General features: G+C 39.6%; 1 protein-coding gene across 1 annotated transcript; it reads left to right on the top strand.

Moving 5' to 3' along the window:
* The first annotated feature begins 4,755 nt into the window (after positions 1–4,755).
* Positions 4,756–13,046, top strand: cdx1a (caudal type homeobox 1a). The gene is made up of 3 exons (XM_044040354.1): positions 4,756–5,240; positions 8,099–8,247; positions 12,165–13,046. The coding sequence occupies exons 1-3, from the start codon at positions 4,886–4,888 to the stop codon at positions 12,348–12,350; spliced, it is 690 nt and encodes a 229-aa protein (XP_043896289.1). The 5' UTR covers positions 4,756–4,885; the 3' UTR covers positions 12,351–13,046.
* The last annotated feature ends 1,479 nt before the right edge of the window (positions 13,047–14,525 follow it).

The raw sequence follows: 14,525 nt of genomic DNA on the forward strand, positions 1-14,525 counted from the left end.
AACTGGAGGTGAACTGAGACAGTCTCTATTGGCAACAGCAACCTTGACCGCATCTAACCGCGCCATGAAACAACAAACACAATAAAAAGGAAGAGAAAGAGTGAGAGAGTGAGTGAGAGGTCCAAGCAAAAGAAAAAAAAAAGAGCTCTTGGCAGAGCCTGTGGTGGCCTGCTTTGGAAACAAACATGAAAGTCTCTGTTTCTCAGGAAAATAGCTTCATTTATGAGACAACACTGTTAGAATTAAGAGTAAATTATTATATACAGAGTAGTTCTCGCTTGGGGGAACCAGTTTTTCTCACATGGTGCAAGCCTTTCTCTGCTTTGTTTGTTTTACTTATTTTTTTATTCAACCCACATAAATAACTTCACACCTCCCTCTGTCCTCAACCGCTTGTGCCTCTTTTCACTCCTCTTTCAGCCGTTCTCTTCTATGCACGTGCATACACACACTATGCAAATACGTCTGTTCCCTAGATTGGCGCTCTTCCCAATTTACTCCTTTCCCAGGATATGAGTGGATGGCTTGAAATTTAAAACCAAGACCCTGCAGCTGATGAAGATTTTGTTCTCTCTTCACAGCAGTCATGGGTGGAGGGAACAAGGGCTAAACTGAACAGCAACCATTTACTCCTCTAATTGGGACGGTAAATATAAAAGACTTTGCTAGCAGTAATTACAGAGAAGACAGGTTAGTCCCTTCTTACATATTTTCCATTGTGTCTGGGTAATTATCACCTCTTTGTTATAAAAGTGTTCTAAATCCCTTAAATGTATGCAAATTGAAATATTTTTAGTGCAGTGTCATTGAAATTAAAACATTAAAATACAAATTCAATGTACAAATTTTCCAGCACACACAATCCTTTGTCAGCCAGAGATAAGACAACACACTCTGTCTAAACATCCTGTAGCAAACCACAGGTCCAACAGGACACACAAGGAGGGAGTTTTATTAGAGCAAAGACAGACATGTGAACATTGCATTTTGTTATCACCTATGAGTCGAACATGCCGTTCCAGTGAAGTGGAAAAAGGTAACACAGGGAAGGTGCGTAATATACAGGTTTAAATTTGGCAGCCGTCCTTGTTAATTCATATATCTTGACAGAATGGTCCACAACCTGACAAACTGGAAGCCAAGTCATTCTGCCACAACAATACCCAGCCTATTCAGCCTGTGTGAACAGCTACAGAGTGCTTTCTCTCACTGCTGATCTGGAATGCTGCCACAACTGGAGTACAGCTAGTGCAAATACACTGAGAGCTGGATGCAGCTTTTGTTTTGCTGTGTTTTGGATGAAGCAGGGAGTTATCTCTCTGGCCTACAGATGGAGGACAGGGAGGGAGGTAGAAGCAGGAAGCTCCAGGGCTGAGGCCTACACCCAGAGTTTAACCCAACTTACCTCTGATGGGGTGAAGATGAATGTTGTGCCATCTGGAGTCAAATCCATTTTTAAAGCACACTGATAAAGGACGTACGAGTCCGAGGCTCCTTGGGGGTGTTCAAGTGATGTCATTCAGGAGGAAACCTAAAAATTAGCCACAAAGAAATATATGTTTATAATGCAACAGTGACACTTACAATAACACACACACGGGGAGAACATGCAAACTCCATGCAGAGTTTTCAACCCGGGTCTTCTTGCTGCAAAGTCAAGAGTGCTACACCAACCGTGTGGCCCAGGGGAAATGAATAGTCCTTTATTTACAAAGTAATAGGAAACTACTTTGCTACTTAATTGTATTCTGAAGCACAAACATGATGGAGTTCTGCTAGATTTCATTTTAGGACATCACATTGGGAACTTGTGAAAAGGCCGTTTAAATCATGAATTGCACATACAGAGTACACTGTAAATTATAGTTCTGAATACAGAAAAACAACAGCTGCTAAATCAGTGAGTGCCCTTGTGACCGAGGTTTGAGCTTCTTAGCTCTTCGTTGTTAGTGTTTTTGAGATGATAAAATGCACACAATGCTATAAAAGATCTGTTAATAGAAGAGAGACACCGAAGTGATGGATTGGCAATAGATGGAGAACATGTTTTATTTCCATGTGTGACTTTTTTTTTTCCATTCTGTCATCTGTTTTCATTTGTTGTTTGTTGAGAGTTGGGCTGGGTCACACTCGCACTAATCCTCTTCTTAACAATCGTAATCACTTTCCCATCTGGGTCTGAAAATGAAATAACAGTAACGGTGCTGTGCATATGACATTTCATACAGACACTAAATAAAGGACATGTTGAGTTCCTAACACCTTAAACCATCTTTGATGTATGTATTTTTCACTGTTAACTTGATTTTTTTTTTTGTGGTTGATCCACACTTTTTTTCAGTTCCAGATACCTGTGACTTAATGTTTTGTGCCTTGAGTAAATGGTAAACGTTGGCATAATATTGTTGAAATTGCAATTCTTTTTCTCAAGAAATGCCAGGTTGTCCATAATATGTTTTGTAAAAAGATACATCATTAAAGCCTTACTATTCCATTAAAGCATCAAAGCTTTGTATTTTTTTATGGGGTTTTAATGCAAGAAGTTGCTAAATGCTTATTTATATAGCACTTGCACAATATCTGTAAGGTACTCTAAGTACTTCACGTAAAAAGAGAGGAAAAAAACACTCAATAAATTAGCAGAAATAAAATTAGAAAATGTACAATTAAGAACAGAGGGAATGTGTCCCAAAACCATTCTAAATAAATAGTTATTGAGTTCCCTTTTAATAACTCCCAGATCAGTCATGAAACACTAATCAGGGGGTAACCTGTTCCAGAGGTTAGGAGCAGCAACAGCAAAGGAACGCTCACCACGCCGTTTGGGTCTTGACTTGCCAGGAACCGCTCACCTGATGAGCGTAACAAACATTTTCACGTATCGTTGAACGCTCTGCTAAATTAGGTGGAGCGAGGCCGTTAATGGCTTTAAAAGCAAAAAGCAAAGCAGAAATCAACTGGATGAGCACTGTGTGTGTGAACTGTAACAGGTCTAATAAGAGACAGATGAAAGCTCCGGGTGTGTCCACGCACCCACAGCAGCTCTCTGGCTAACACATGTGAGCTATTGAAAATTTGGTGTAATTAAGCCTTTTAATTAGTTTCCTCCCCGATGAACTTGAACATGTGCACAGCTACACGGAGGCCAACGGGTACGATGTTTATGTTTGGCTGTTTGAATTGAACCACTTTAGATGGACCCTCCCCTTCTTTAACCCCTCATTAAGATAAATATTGAAGATTTACACAGCCTGAAAAGACCACTTTTTTTTGGCACACAACAGCAGACAAGTGTCCTAAATTTAAAGTATTGGATCTCCTCTGGGGTCGGAATGTCTGAAGACATTTTTAGTACTAATTCAGTGTGATGTAGAGCAGAATACAGAGTTTGTACAGCACATAACGTCAGTGTAACAACTGCAGTCCTTTACTTTTAGACATGTTGGTTTTACTTTGTTGCTGTAGAGTCCGTCCATTTTTTTGTCATATGTAAATATTTTATTTTTATGTTGTACTTGCTTTATTGCTCCAACCCGTGGAACTTCTCTCTCCATTAACACTAGGCCTGCTTACTGCTGACATCTGACAGCTCTTATAGATGATAATGAGTGTTCTGACCAAGGAGCTGTCATGAATCTTTTATGATTGTTTGAGCAGATTGAGATGCACACACACACACACTCGCACACACTTGACGAGTAAAAAACTACACTCCATGACAGAATTAGAAAATAATTAACATGGAAAATGTATAAACCCTGCAGAGTTGGATTAAGATTAAGATTGTGCTTTGTCCATGTTGTTATATATAACCTTGCCAGTATTTAGGTTTTTGCTGCCCTCGTGTGGTTCATTTAGGCAATGATGCATTGGAAATATAGACCAACTTTACCAGCTTTAAATATCATAGCAGACAGAAGACAGCCGAGAGATAATAAATGATGTTTTTGTGTTTAACAACATGTCTTTGTGTCAAAGCAAATAGGTGGCCTACTAATCTCTAAACATTATTGTCTAATCCAGAAGTTCACTTTTTTTATACATGACGTTATAATAAATGAAGGAATGCAGAAATAAATAAAATGATAAATAAATCAATCAATAAATAATCAAATGATAAATAAATGAATAAATAAAATGATAAATAAATGAATGAATAGATAAAACACAGGAATACGTTCATAAATAAAAAAATGTAGGCCGACTTGTTTTATTTGTTTAGACATTTCTTATTTTCTGTATTTATTTATTATTGTATCTATTCATTCATTTATTTATTCCTGTATTCATTCATTCTTTTATTTATTATAATCTGGGCCGTCTCTTTTTTATTGTTCACGTGTTAATGATCTATATTTATTTGCAAACACAGCATGCAGTTACTCAGTTACGTAAAGACTCAATATTATTGTGCTCTTTTTTTCCAATTGCCACATTTGTACATTTACATTTATAGACAATTATTGTGGCAATAGTTGTGGTATGGTATGTGTGTGGTTGTTTCTGTGGCCCTGTCAGGAAATGAAACAACAAAAAGCACTACATAAAACTATATATACTACATACAAGGTAGATAGATAGATAGATAGATAGATAGATAGATAGATAGATAGATAGGTCAATGACCTCACTTCGTCAGGACAAGCAGGCAGGCAGGTGGGTCGCAGGTACAACGTGACGTCACGGTGATACTTTTGAACTCGATGGCAGTAAATCTATAAAGGTGTGTAGGCTGACTACACAGGTATCCTGGACCTTAGACTGGAGTGGAAACCCAGCCTGTCAGGATTAAACACACGGAGGCCTAACATGCGCCAGGAGGTTTGAATCGACACGGTCTACACCTGAGAGTCACACCTACCTGTCGGACTACGACGACACCGGCATGTTCCCAAGCTCACCGCCGGCCAGACACCCAATAACTCAGACTCTGTCCATGAACAGCCAGTACATGCCGCCTGCGTATGACTTAACCGGCGGGTACCATCACGCCCCGGGAGTCGGTGACCCGTCGACGACTGCCTGGAACTCCATCTACGCTCCCCGGGAGGAGTATCCCTACTGCTTCCCGGGGTCAAGCCCCAGCAGTGCCGGGCAGGTGAGTTTCACCTCCCTGGACCTGAGTGGGCCCCCCACGGCGGCTGGAGGGGGGCCATTCACCCCGTACAACTTCATCTCTGGACAGGAGACGTTCACCTGCAGGAGGAGGGCACCCGAACCTATCAGACCGTCTGTCTCAGGTGGGACATTCAATCGATCAATCAATAAATCAATCAATCGGTCAAACAGATGAACAAACTTTATTCATATAGCACTTTTCTTGCACAGGAAATGTGACACAGTGTGATTCAAATGCAGACACGCTCACCTGCCACTTCACAAGGTGCCCGTGTACCTAATAATGTGGCACCTGATGTGGTCTTCTGCTGCTGTAGCCCACATTTTTCAAGTTCAAGTCTGATTTGATCTTTGTAAACCCTTGAGATTAGAATATATACAGTCTCAATACTGCGCCAACAGCTGTGTCACATTCACAAGTCACTTAAATGACATTTTCCCCATTCTGATGCTCAGCCGATCAACAAGCAGTTCAACAGGCCACAACAGACATGTGAGAATAGAAAACATGAATGGGAGAATCACAATCTCACCGTTTGTATATGAGGACCATTAGAGCAAATATTTATCATTGCATTCATATACAGACTGCATGGTGTAATTAAATACTGCACTGTCCTTATAGGGCTGAGGAATTAATCGAAATCGCAATACAGCCTACTGCAATTTGTTCAAGCCCAAATGTGTTTCAAAATATAATTTTAGATGAATTATTGTCTTGATCCACACACATCTTACTAAAGGGAACACCTTTGTTTTCTCACAAATCTGCACAATTATCACACAGTTGTGTTTTTCAAATGAAAAAGAGAATAATGATGTAAAAATTACCGTTCCCTCTATCATAAAAACACAATGGCAATTAGATAAAATAGTTCAGCCTCATACTGCCTAAGATATACTGTTTATTTTGCACTTAATAGGCTGGGAAATATTCTTTGAAGTTAAAAAAATTAATCTGAGGTCATCTTGGTATTGAACACCATTCATGATATTTATATTAAAATGTTTTATATAGATACTTGTGCACATAGACTTACTTATGTTCCTCTTCAACCACACACACTGGTTTAGGGTGAGAAAAGTCATAATTAGCACTTCAACTATTCTGATAATCGATTTATTGGTTTTAGTGTCTTTTTTTAATAATTAAATCAACCCTTCTGATTTGATTTTATCCCCGTAGATGTGAATATTTCTTTGCTCTATATAGCAACAAAATCATTACAACTTAATTTGGGTTTTTTGACAAAAGAAGACATTTAAAAACATTTCCAGGTTTGAGAAACCCTGAGCAACATCTTTCTGGCAACAGACCGAACAATTACTCGGTTAATCGAGATTAAGATTAATCGATTATGAAAATGCAGCCCTATATGAATCTTGCATACATTTATATTAATAATACATAGTTAAGATATGTTTAAGTTAGAATCAGGGAATTACATCCTTCTACTAATCACATTGAAAAGGTTAACATATACTTTATTCATGCTCCTCATCATCTCCTAGATCTATGCATTTCATTCGCCGGTCCCCATTTGTTTTCAAACATATTAATGAACACTACTTATAAACAGGAAATATCACGTAAACGACACCAGTCTATAGTGTGTTCACACCAACATAGTTTTAGTGATGAGATAAGGTTGTTTCGTGGAAGCCACTTGACAAACTCAACGCTATCAGTTAAGTGGGAGGCAACATGTACACAGTCACAGCAGACTGCACACACATTCATCAAGCTTTTCACCTCTCCCTCCTGCCAAACACCATGTGAGATGTCAATGCAGAGAGAGAAGTGAACAGTGGGTTCTGTCAAAAGTGTCGCTCCCCACCCTCTCTGTCCACTGGGTGGGTGCAGGAGGGTGACAAACTGGCGAGATAACATGGGCACTGCAGGAAGTCTGCAGAAGTCAAACCTGAACCTGAATACACATACAGCTGTGTGTGTACGTGTGTGTGTGTGCGTGTGTGTGTGTGTGCCTAAATCGATGCCGTTACATATTTCAAATCAATAACACTGACTCACTCTTTCCTGTGTGTGAGTGTGTGTGAGTGTGCTTGTATGACACTTTCTGTCACACCTGCTTTAGAATTCAGGTTAGAAGAGTAAGGGCAGGGGGGTCAAACATATGGCCCGTGGGCCGGAGCAGGCACATCAGAGGGTCCAATCTGGCCTGCAGGATGAATTTGTGAAAATGTTGCAGTATAATTAATTCTAATTCTAATAGAAAGTTTTCGACAAATGCATGTTTACACAGAGCTGCAATTAGCACCGGGCATTAGACAGTGTGCATGCCCTTACACATGCACATGCAAAACTGGCTATGGTGACCAGATGACAAGAATGGGCTGTAAAACATTTAATATGTTGTACGAGAGAGCGTGTTAGCTAACCTTGGCTGCAGTTGCTTCCTGGTCCAGGAGACTGACATGGGTATTTGGGTGTCTGGAGTTGAACATTTTAATAGTGAATATACTGGCCACTATTTCATCTCAGCATGTTTCCAGAATCAGTGATGACACATCATGGTAATTTTTTGACTTACTATGATGCATTTCTTACTTAAAGCACCTTTAAGTTTAAAGTAATGGGGAAGGGAGTGCATTATGTCTATGACTGTGTCAAAAATAGCTGTTCAAGAATATGTGTGTGCGTGTGGGTGCACTGTGTAAACACCTATGTAAACACCACTTAGGGTGATAAAGAGAACCACTGATGCAATGCAGAGAGGAGTGGGAGTCTTAACACTGGTTAAAGTTAGCGTGATTAATCGAGTTGATGATGTTTTAAGTGGCGCCTGAACTTGAACATGGCACCAGACATCTTCACATTAATCGTCTGTTTGGCATCGACGTTACACATGACTCAATCGTGTTATTTTACTGGCAGGAATGAGGACAATAATTTACTTGCATTCGAACCTGTATCCATTGTTTTACCTATTCAGGATTTGTGCGTTTGTGTGTGTTTCAGGTGGGAAGACTCGCACAAAGGACAAGTACAGAGTGGTGTACACTGATCACCAACGTCTGGAGCTGGAAAAGGAGTTTCAGTACAACCGCTACATCACCATGAGGAGGAAGACTGAGCTTTCAATGGTACTGGGCCTTTCTGAGAGACAGGTGAGAGGGCTGGAGCAAATTAGAGAGTTGGGGACGGAAGGGTTAGAGGTAGAGGAGAGGAAGTGCAGAGAGAATTTTGATGCAGAACAGGTGAAAGTCAAAGGCAGCTATGAGTCTGAGGCAAGATGGTAGGGTAAGTATATCTGTTTCCTTAGTCACTTAAAGTGAAATACATTTGTTAAAATACATGTATCTGCTAACGACCTCTCAATGAGGGAATAATAGATAAACAAATAGTGACAAACCTGTTGTCCTCACTACCGCAGTGTTTCAAAGCCCCAAAAATGGAGAAGTATAGAAAAGCTGCTTGCTCCATATTAGTTTTGCAAACTTCCTGACTGGGTCTTATTAGCCATGACGTGAGTTGTTCAGCTGTGGATGACAAACTCCGTTTAAACACTTACTTTAATTTTCAGTTTTACATCCTCAATTCCCTCTTCTACTTTTCACCTTTTGTTGTCTCTCATCAGTAATATTAAACTAAGTAAACAGCAGAGGAGACAATCCACTTCCTGTTTAGACCAGCACGCCCAGTGTCACTTCATCATTACGTGACCACCAGCTTTGTTGTTTCAATGTCTGGCCAATTCAGTGATCACTGGCATCTGGATTGGAATAATGTGACTGAATGTTGGTCTCATATATTGGCAACATGTATATGCAATGCTCAAGCATGTCTGAATAAACCTGACATAAGACTTCTGCACAGTACTGTACTGTTAATGTCACACGAGACAAGAAAGGCACGACGTTGTGTGTGAAGTTGCTTTTATTTGAGTTCTACAAATGTTACATAATTGTGGAAAATTGGAAGCAACAACAGGTTATGACTTATTTTTTATTGAACCAGGTATTTGGCTCTGTCAGCAAAAATAGCCCTGAAACCAAACTTTACTGTTGCCTAGCAACACAAACAAGGAGGATATCCTGTCCACTACCTCGATTTCGTGTACACATTTATTTGCTTTTCCTTTAATTGAGCAACCAGAGAAAACAGCGAGAGTTTCTTTGATGGTTTTTATGAATCTGGAGAGTAACAACTAACGTTTTAATGACCCGCAAGACAGAACACGTTTTTATTTAGGCAATGAAGTATCTCTTCATTGCCATTAACTCCCAGTGTTCTGCTACTTCTCCACATAACTTAATTTAAATGTTCATTTCTGGAAAAATGTCTTTTCACTGTACTTTATAAGGCCTGGTTTACACTGGATGCGTCACATATGCGTCATATATGCATGTAGCCTGAGGGCCATAATAGTAAATCTAAAGGTTGGGACATGCTACACAACTTTTACATTCTTTAATGATTTTGAAAAGCCTTGGAGCACAAAATTCTCTCAGCAGATTATTTTTATGACGACTGAAAGACTGGGGATCACACATTTAAAGACTAAGCCCGATGAGGGGTCACAGACTACATGATTTGTCAAACCACCTGAAGCCAACTTAACGTATCAAAATCTCGCGAGAGAGTTTACGAGAGCGTCAGTGCAAAGGGCAAACAAACATGGATGACCAGTGATTCACTGTTGTTTGTTTGCACAACTATCTGCTCTGAGACATCGAAGAAGGAAAGAAGAGGTCATGGCATCGTTGTTTAGATATTCCCGCTGCTTCTTGTTGTCTTCTGACGCTATGTCAGGTGTCCCGCCGGCTCTTTTTCATTGGCTGTTGGCACCATGTGTTTGCAGTTGGGTCGGTAATCAGTACACACTACCCCATTGCGTCCAGAGTCGGCTCAAAAAACTGACTCTGACTGAGGAAAGGTCGGGTCTGTTACCCTCACACACTAACAGATTTCTGTGCCAACTCACCATGCCGACTGTCCCCAACTAGAGCTGACTAGATCAGACTCTACCCAACTGTGACTTGTGGGTAAAATCTTGTAGTGTGTCCCCAGCTGTAGAGAATCAGGGCTTTATACAAACAGATGAAAAGTTTCTGTCTGCTTCCGTCCATGGGGAAAAAAAAGTTTAGAAAAAGTTTAGTTTACTCTGAAAAACATCCAGATTAGATTTTCTCAGCATTCCACCACATCTGTCTACTGAGGAAGACGAGAGTCAGAAGCTCCTGTAGAAGTCAGGGAGTGGTGAACATTTTCTTAATCAAATTAGGTTCCTACTTGTGATTACAACAGTGCAACTACAGGAAACCCAGCAGCTATAGATCACTGACTGTGAAAGTGTGATGGACTGAGCAAAAATATGTTTTGTGTATTCAAACTTTGACGGAAAAGAGACAGAATCTTTTGTAGTTAGAGTTTGTCACACTGAGCACAGGGAGATGCCTTTAATAGATCAAAACAGCAATGATTGACCGCGCCATACAGTGTGATAAATGTAATAAGGAAGGAAGACATCTGAGAAAAGTTTTTCAACATTGTCAGTTGTGCGGTTTCCTGCCAGGAATCATTATCAGTCACCCTTAGCAACCTTGTCTAAAAAAGCTCTACCTCAACAAACTTAATACAATTTTGGCCAAATTTGCAAGAGCAAATCACCCACTGCACTGTGATAAGAAAGATATTTCCTCACTACTATCTTTCTTCTGTGAGAGACAATACTATAATCAGAGCACAAGTCCTGGCATCATTTTTGGCAGTTATTGTGGTTCTAAACTCTGAATGTAATAGCATCATAGGGCAGCAGTGTGGACATGTCCTTTGGTAAGCACCATTTCACAACTGTTATGCTTTCTGTTGATCCATTGTTAACATAAAAAAAACCCCATGTAAATTGGATCGACTGTAATGGCAACAAGGTTTCAGGTGTTCCTGAAAAATGCTGTTTGTTGTAATTGACTGAGCGTCTTCTAGTTTCTCACTCATGCAGATGACATGCAGACAGACACACCAAAAGCAAGTATTTGAGGCAGCAGTGTGACCCAGAGATGGAGGGGATTGTAGTGTCGAGTAGCAATTCTGTTTTAAAAGGCTTTTTTTTCATGGCAGACATTTTGACAGGTCACAGTAGAAAAAGCTCAGGTGTAAATAACCATTTATTATCATTACCATTATTATCAGCACCAGCTGAGCTTTTCTTGCTAAGTTCTTCAAACATCCCATTATGGAGAAACCTGATCTATTGTAGGTAAGTTTTACACAAGCTGTCAGTGTGGTGAACTCCTACAATGTGTGTGTGTGTATGTATGCAGTGCTCAAGCATGTCTTGAATAAACCTGGTGTAAAAGATAGACAGTGTATTTACTCCTATCGTTGAGTAAGTGTTTTACTTTTTGAACTTGAAGACATTTTTCTTTCTTTAAATCTAATCTTTACTTTTACCTGGGTGTGTATATCACAAGCCCATGTCGAGAGTAGCAAGAAGGTATTTATACATTTAGAGTTGAAAGTTAAACTTGATCAGCTGCGTTGTCTCCATTTTACAATCGTTGTGAGGATCTGAAGAAACACAAGGTAAAATACCTTGTATGTTGCAAGATCCATATCATAAGTGCCTAATAGCTTAATAAAATAATACAAATATTTGCTGTACCTAAGGGGCTCCATATGAATGAATGAATGAATGAATGAAAATAAGAAAAATAAACAGCACCAGACTCTGGTTCGAATCAGAAAATAAAACAGAAACACTGTCGGGGGGTCAGACGCAAGATACAACAAGTTTATTATCATACACAAACCTGCAAAAATAACACAGTGCTATGAGGCTACAGATACGTGACAAAATACATTCACTTGTTGGACCCCGAGAGCGACGTTTGCAACACCAAAAGTGATTCTGGGAAAGCTGAAACTTGAAAAACCTGAGCAGCTGATGACGAAGAGCAAGAGAAAGTTATCACCAAAAGAAAACCACCGAGCAGAGCTGCCAAACACGCTGCAGTTAAATGAAACACGGAAAAAGGCTCCTCACACTCACTGACATGTATGTTTGTGTTTATCTGTGTTTTAGGTGAAGATCTGGTTTCAGAACAGACGTGCCAAAGAGAGGAAAATCAACAGGAAGAAGCTGCAGCATTCCCAGCAGGCCTCCACAACTACACCCACCCCGCCTGCACTCGGTGGACCCACTGACGCCCACATCACCACCAGCCCCAGCAGTAACATTCTGTCTGATGCAATATCAGAGGAGTTTTAGGTGGATTTCACATGAAGACTGTTTTTGTGTGTTTTAGTAAGTTTACCACAGAATGAAAAGAAGATGATTCACATCAGCACGGCGTCATTATGCTGCACCTTGTGTCTTTCGCAGCAGCAAGTGCAACTTATCTTTTGTAGCGATCAGCTCGACTTCACGTTTGTTCACCACAGAACTTCAACTTCAACAAAAGTGTTGGTAAAGCGGAGTTTCAGAAGTTCCTTTTTTAATGGAAAGGGATGTTAATGGTTAACACACTAACCAAGGCATATTTGCAATATGAAGACCAATATGAAGAGGAATCACATAAATGTTTTTGTTCAAACCATAAAAGGGGTAAGCAGTTTAAGAGTACAAATCACAACTGCAGATTCTACCAATTTAATCAAAAATAACCCCTTGTGTTTGGGAAGTAAACCCTATGGAGAGACAGTTAATCCCAATGCTCAACAACAACAATGTTCTTTCTGTCGCAATATAAGGGATTGTTTTGAGAAAAGAAGGCAGCTATTTACACTGTAATGAAAGTGATGAATTCACAGATGTTTTAAATAAATAATAATAAAAACCATAGGAAGTCAAAGCACTATGAAGCGGATTGCAGTATGCAAAAACACAGGTGACACCTGTGGTTGAAAAGGTGAGAAATTAAACATAAAATAATACATTTGGCAAAAGCATGTTTTTGCTTTAATTTAAAATATACCTTTTCATTTTTGACTGCAACACTGCAATAAAATCACTGAGACACTGAGACTAAAAGGATTGAAAAAAAAAGACAGGCTGCAGTTTTTCGCCAGAAATAGCTTGACCACATGACTCGGGCTACAGTCATTGTTCTGCACACACTCAGCTTCATTTTGAACCTGGGGGAAGGAAAATGCTGTGGCTCTATTTCATTTCTGATCCGTGTACATATGAAGAAAACTGGATTTTGTTGCACATTTTATAAAAAAAAAAAAAAAAGACATGCTCACCGCATTATTTAGGTTGTATTTTAAAAAAAAATCCCAGAGTCCTAAAAATGAAGTTTGCAGATTCTTTAAATGTTAAATTGTAAGTCATGTCCAACGTTGACTGACAAAATGAGGAACTTGCACAACTCAAAACTTTTATTGTGTGCAGTTGCGTGGCAAGCTCACATTGACGTGTCGTGACAGTGCGACAGTCATCAGGTTTTTATGAGGAAAAAAATAAGAAATGTGTTGTGTTTCAAATGTACCCATCATGAGTTCAGGTATAATTATCCAACGCACTGTCCTCAGATTTACTGTGTCATGCACACAATAAAAGGTTAACAGATGAAACACTCCTTAACTATTTCTTTTTTTTACATTTTCAGTGATCATATTGGGCAAAGTAAGCAGTCACATGGCAAAAGGAGACTGGATTGTTGCTGCCGGTTTATTACACTTCTCCTCTGTTGTAAATGATTTGCTCAGTTCAAATGCGCGAGTTCAGGATCTCAGGCAGCTGTTTAAGGACACGACACCTATCATGTGCCATAAACATCTATTTTATGGTGCCTTGATTTAGCTGAAAAGTAGTTCATGATTGTCGACCTTTAACCCCAAACTATCAAATCAAATGTGTAACCTCTGTCTTCGGATAAAGGCACAGTAAACAACTTTAAGCCACTAAAGTGTTTTCCCTTGACTACAAAATAGAGAAGTAACGCCTAAATTAAAACATACTGAATACGTCTATTTATAAGTGAACACATTGCACCTTAGAAGAAAAGTTGCAAAGCAATGGCAAAGCAGACGAATGGAACAGAGAGGAGCTAATAAAAAACCACAGGCCTTGAATACATCAAACACATTTGTAAACGTGAAAATCATTCTGTAAAAACTGTGGGTCATGTTGCAGCTACTGAAGAATATTAGTGGATGAAAGTGAGCAGAGAAAAATAAACGTGCCCTGCCTAAGAATGCCTGAGAATCAAAGGTTTGACTGAAAACTTGCCACAGGAAAACAGATAAGAGGATGTTGTTGAATGTGGCCAAGGTTTACAACATTTCACACACTGCTTTGTAACTTCTAGTGTCAAGAAATAGAAGAGACGTCATATTTCAAAAGTAAAAGCATCTTGTGCGTTAGCTTGGCTATAAAATGTGGTCTATCCTTTGAGTGGCAGGCGTGTGCAGAGAAGACTGTAGCGATCAACCTCTGCAC

This window comes from Solea senegalensis, linkage group LG12 (assembly GCF_019176455.1).
Source record: "Solea senegalensis isolate Sse05_10M linkage group LG12, IFAPA_SoseM_1, whole genome shotgun sequence".
NCBI lineage: Eukaryota > Metazoa > Chordata > Actinopteri > Pleuronectiformes > Soleidae > Solea > Solea senegalensis.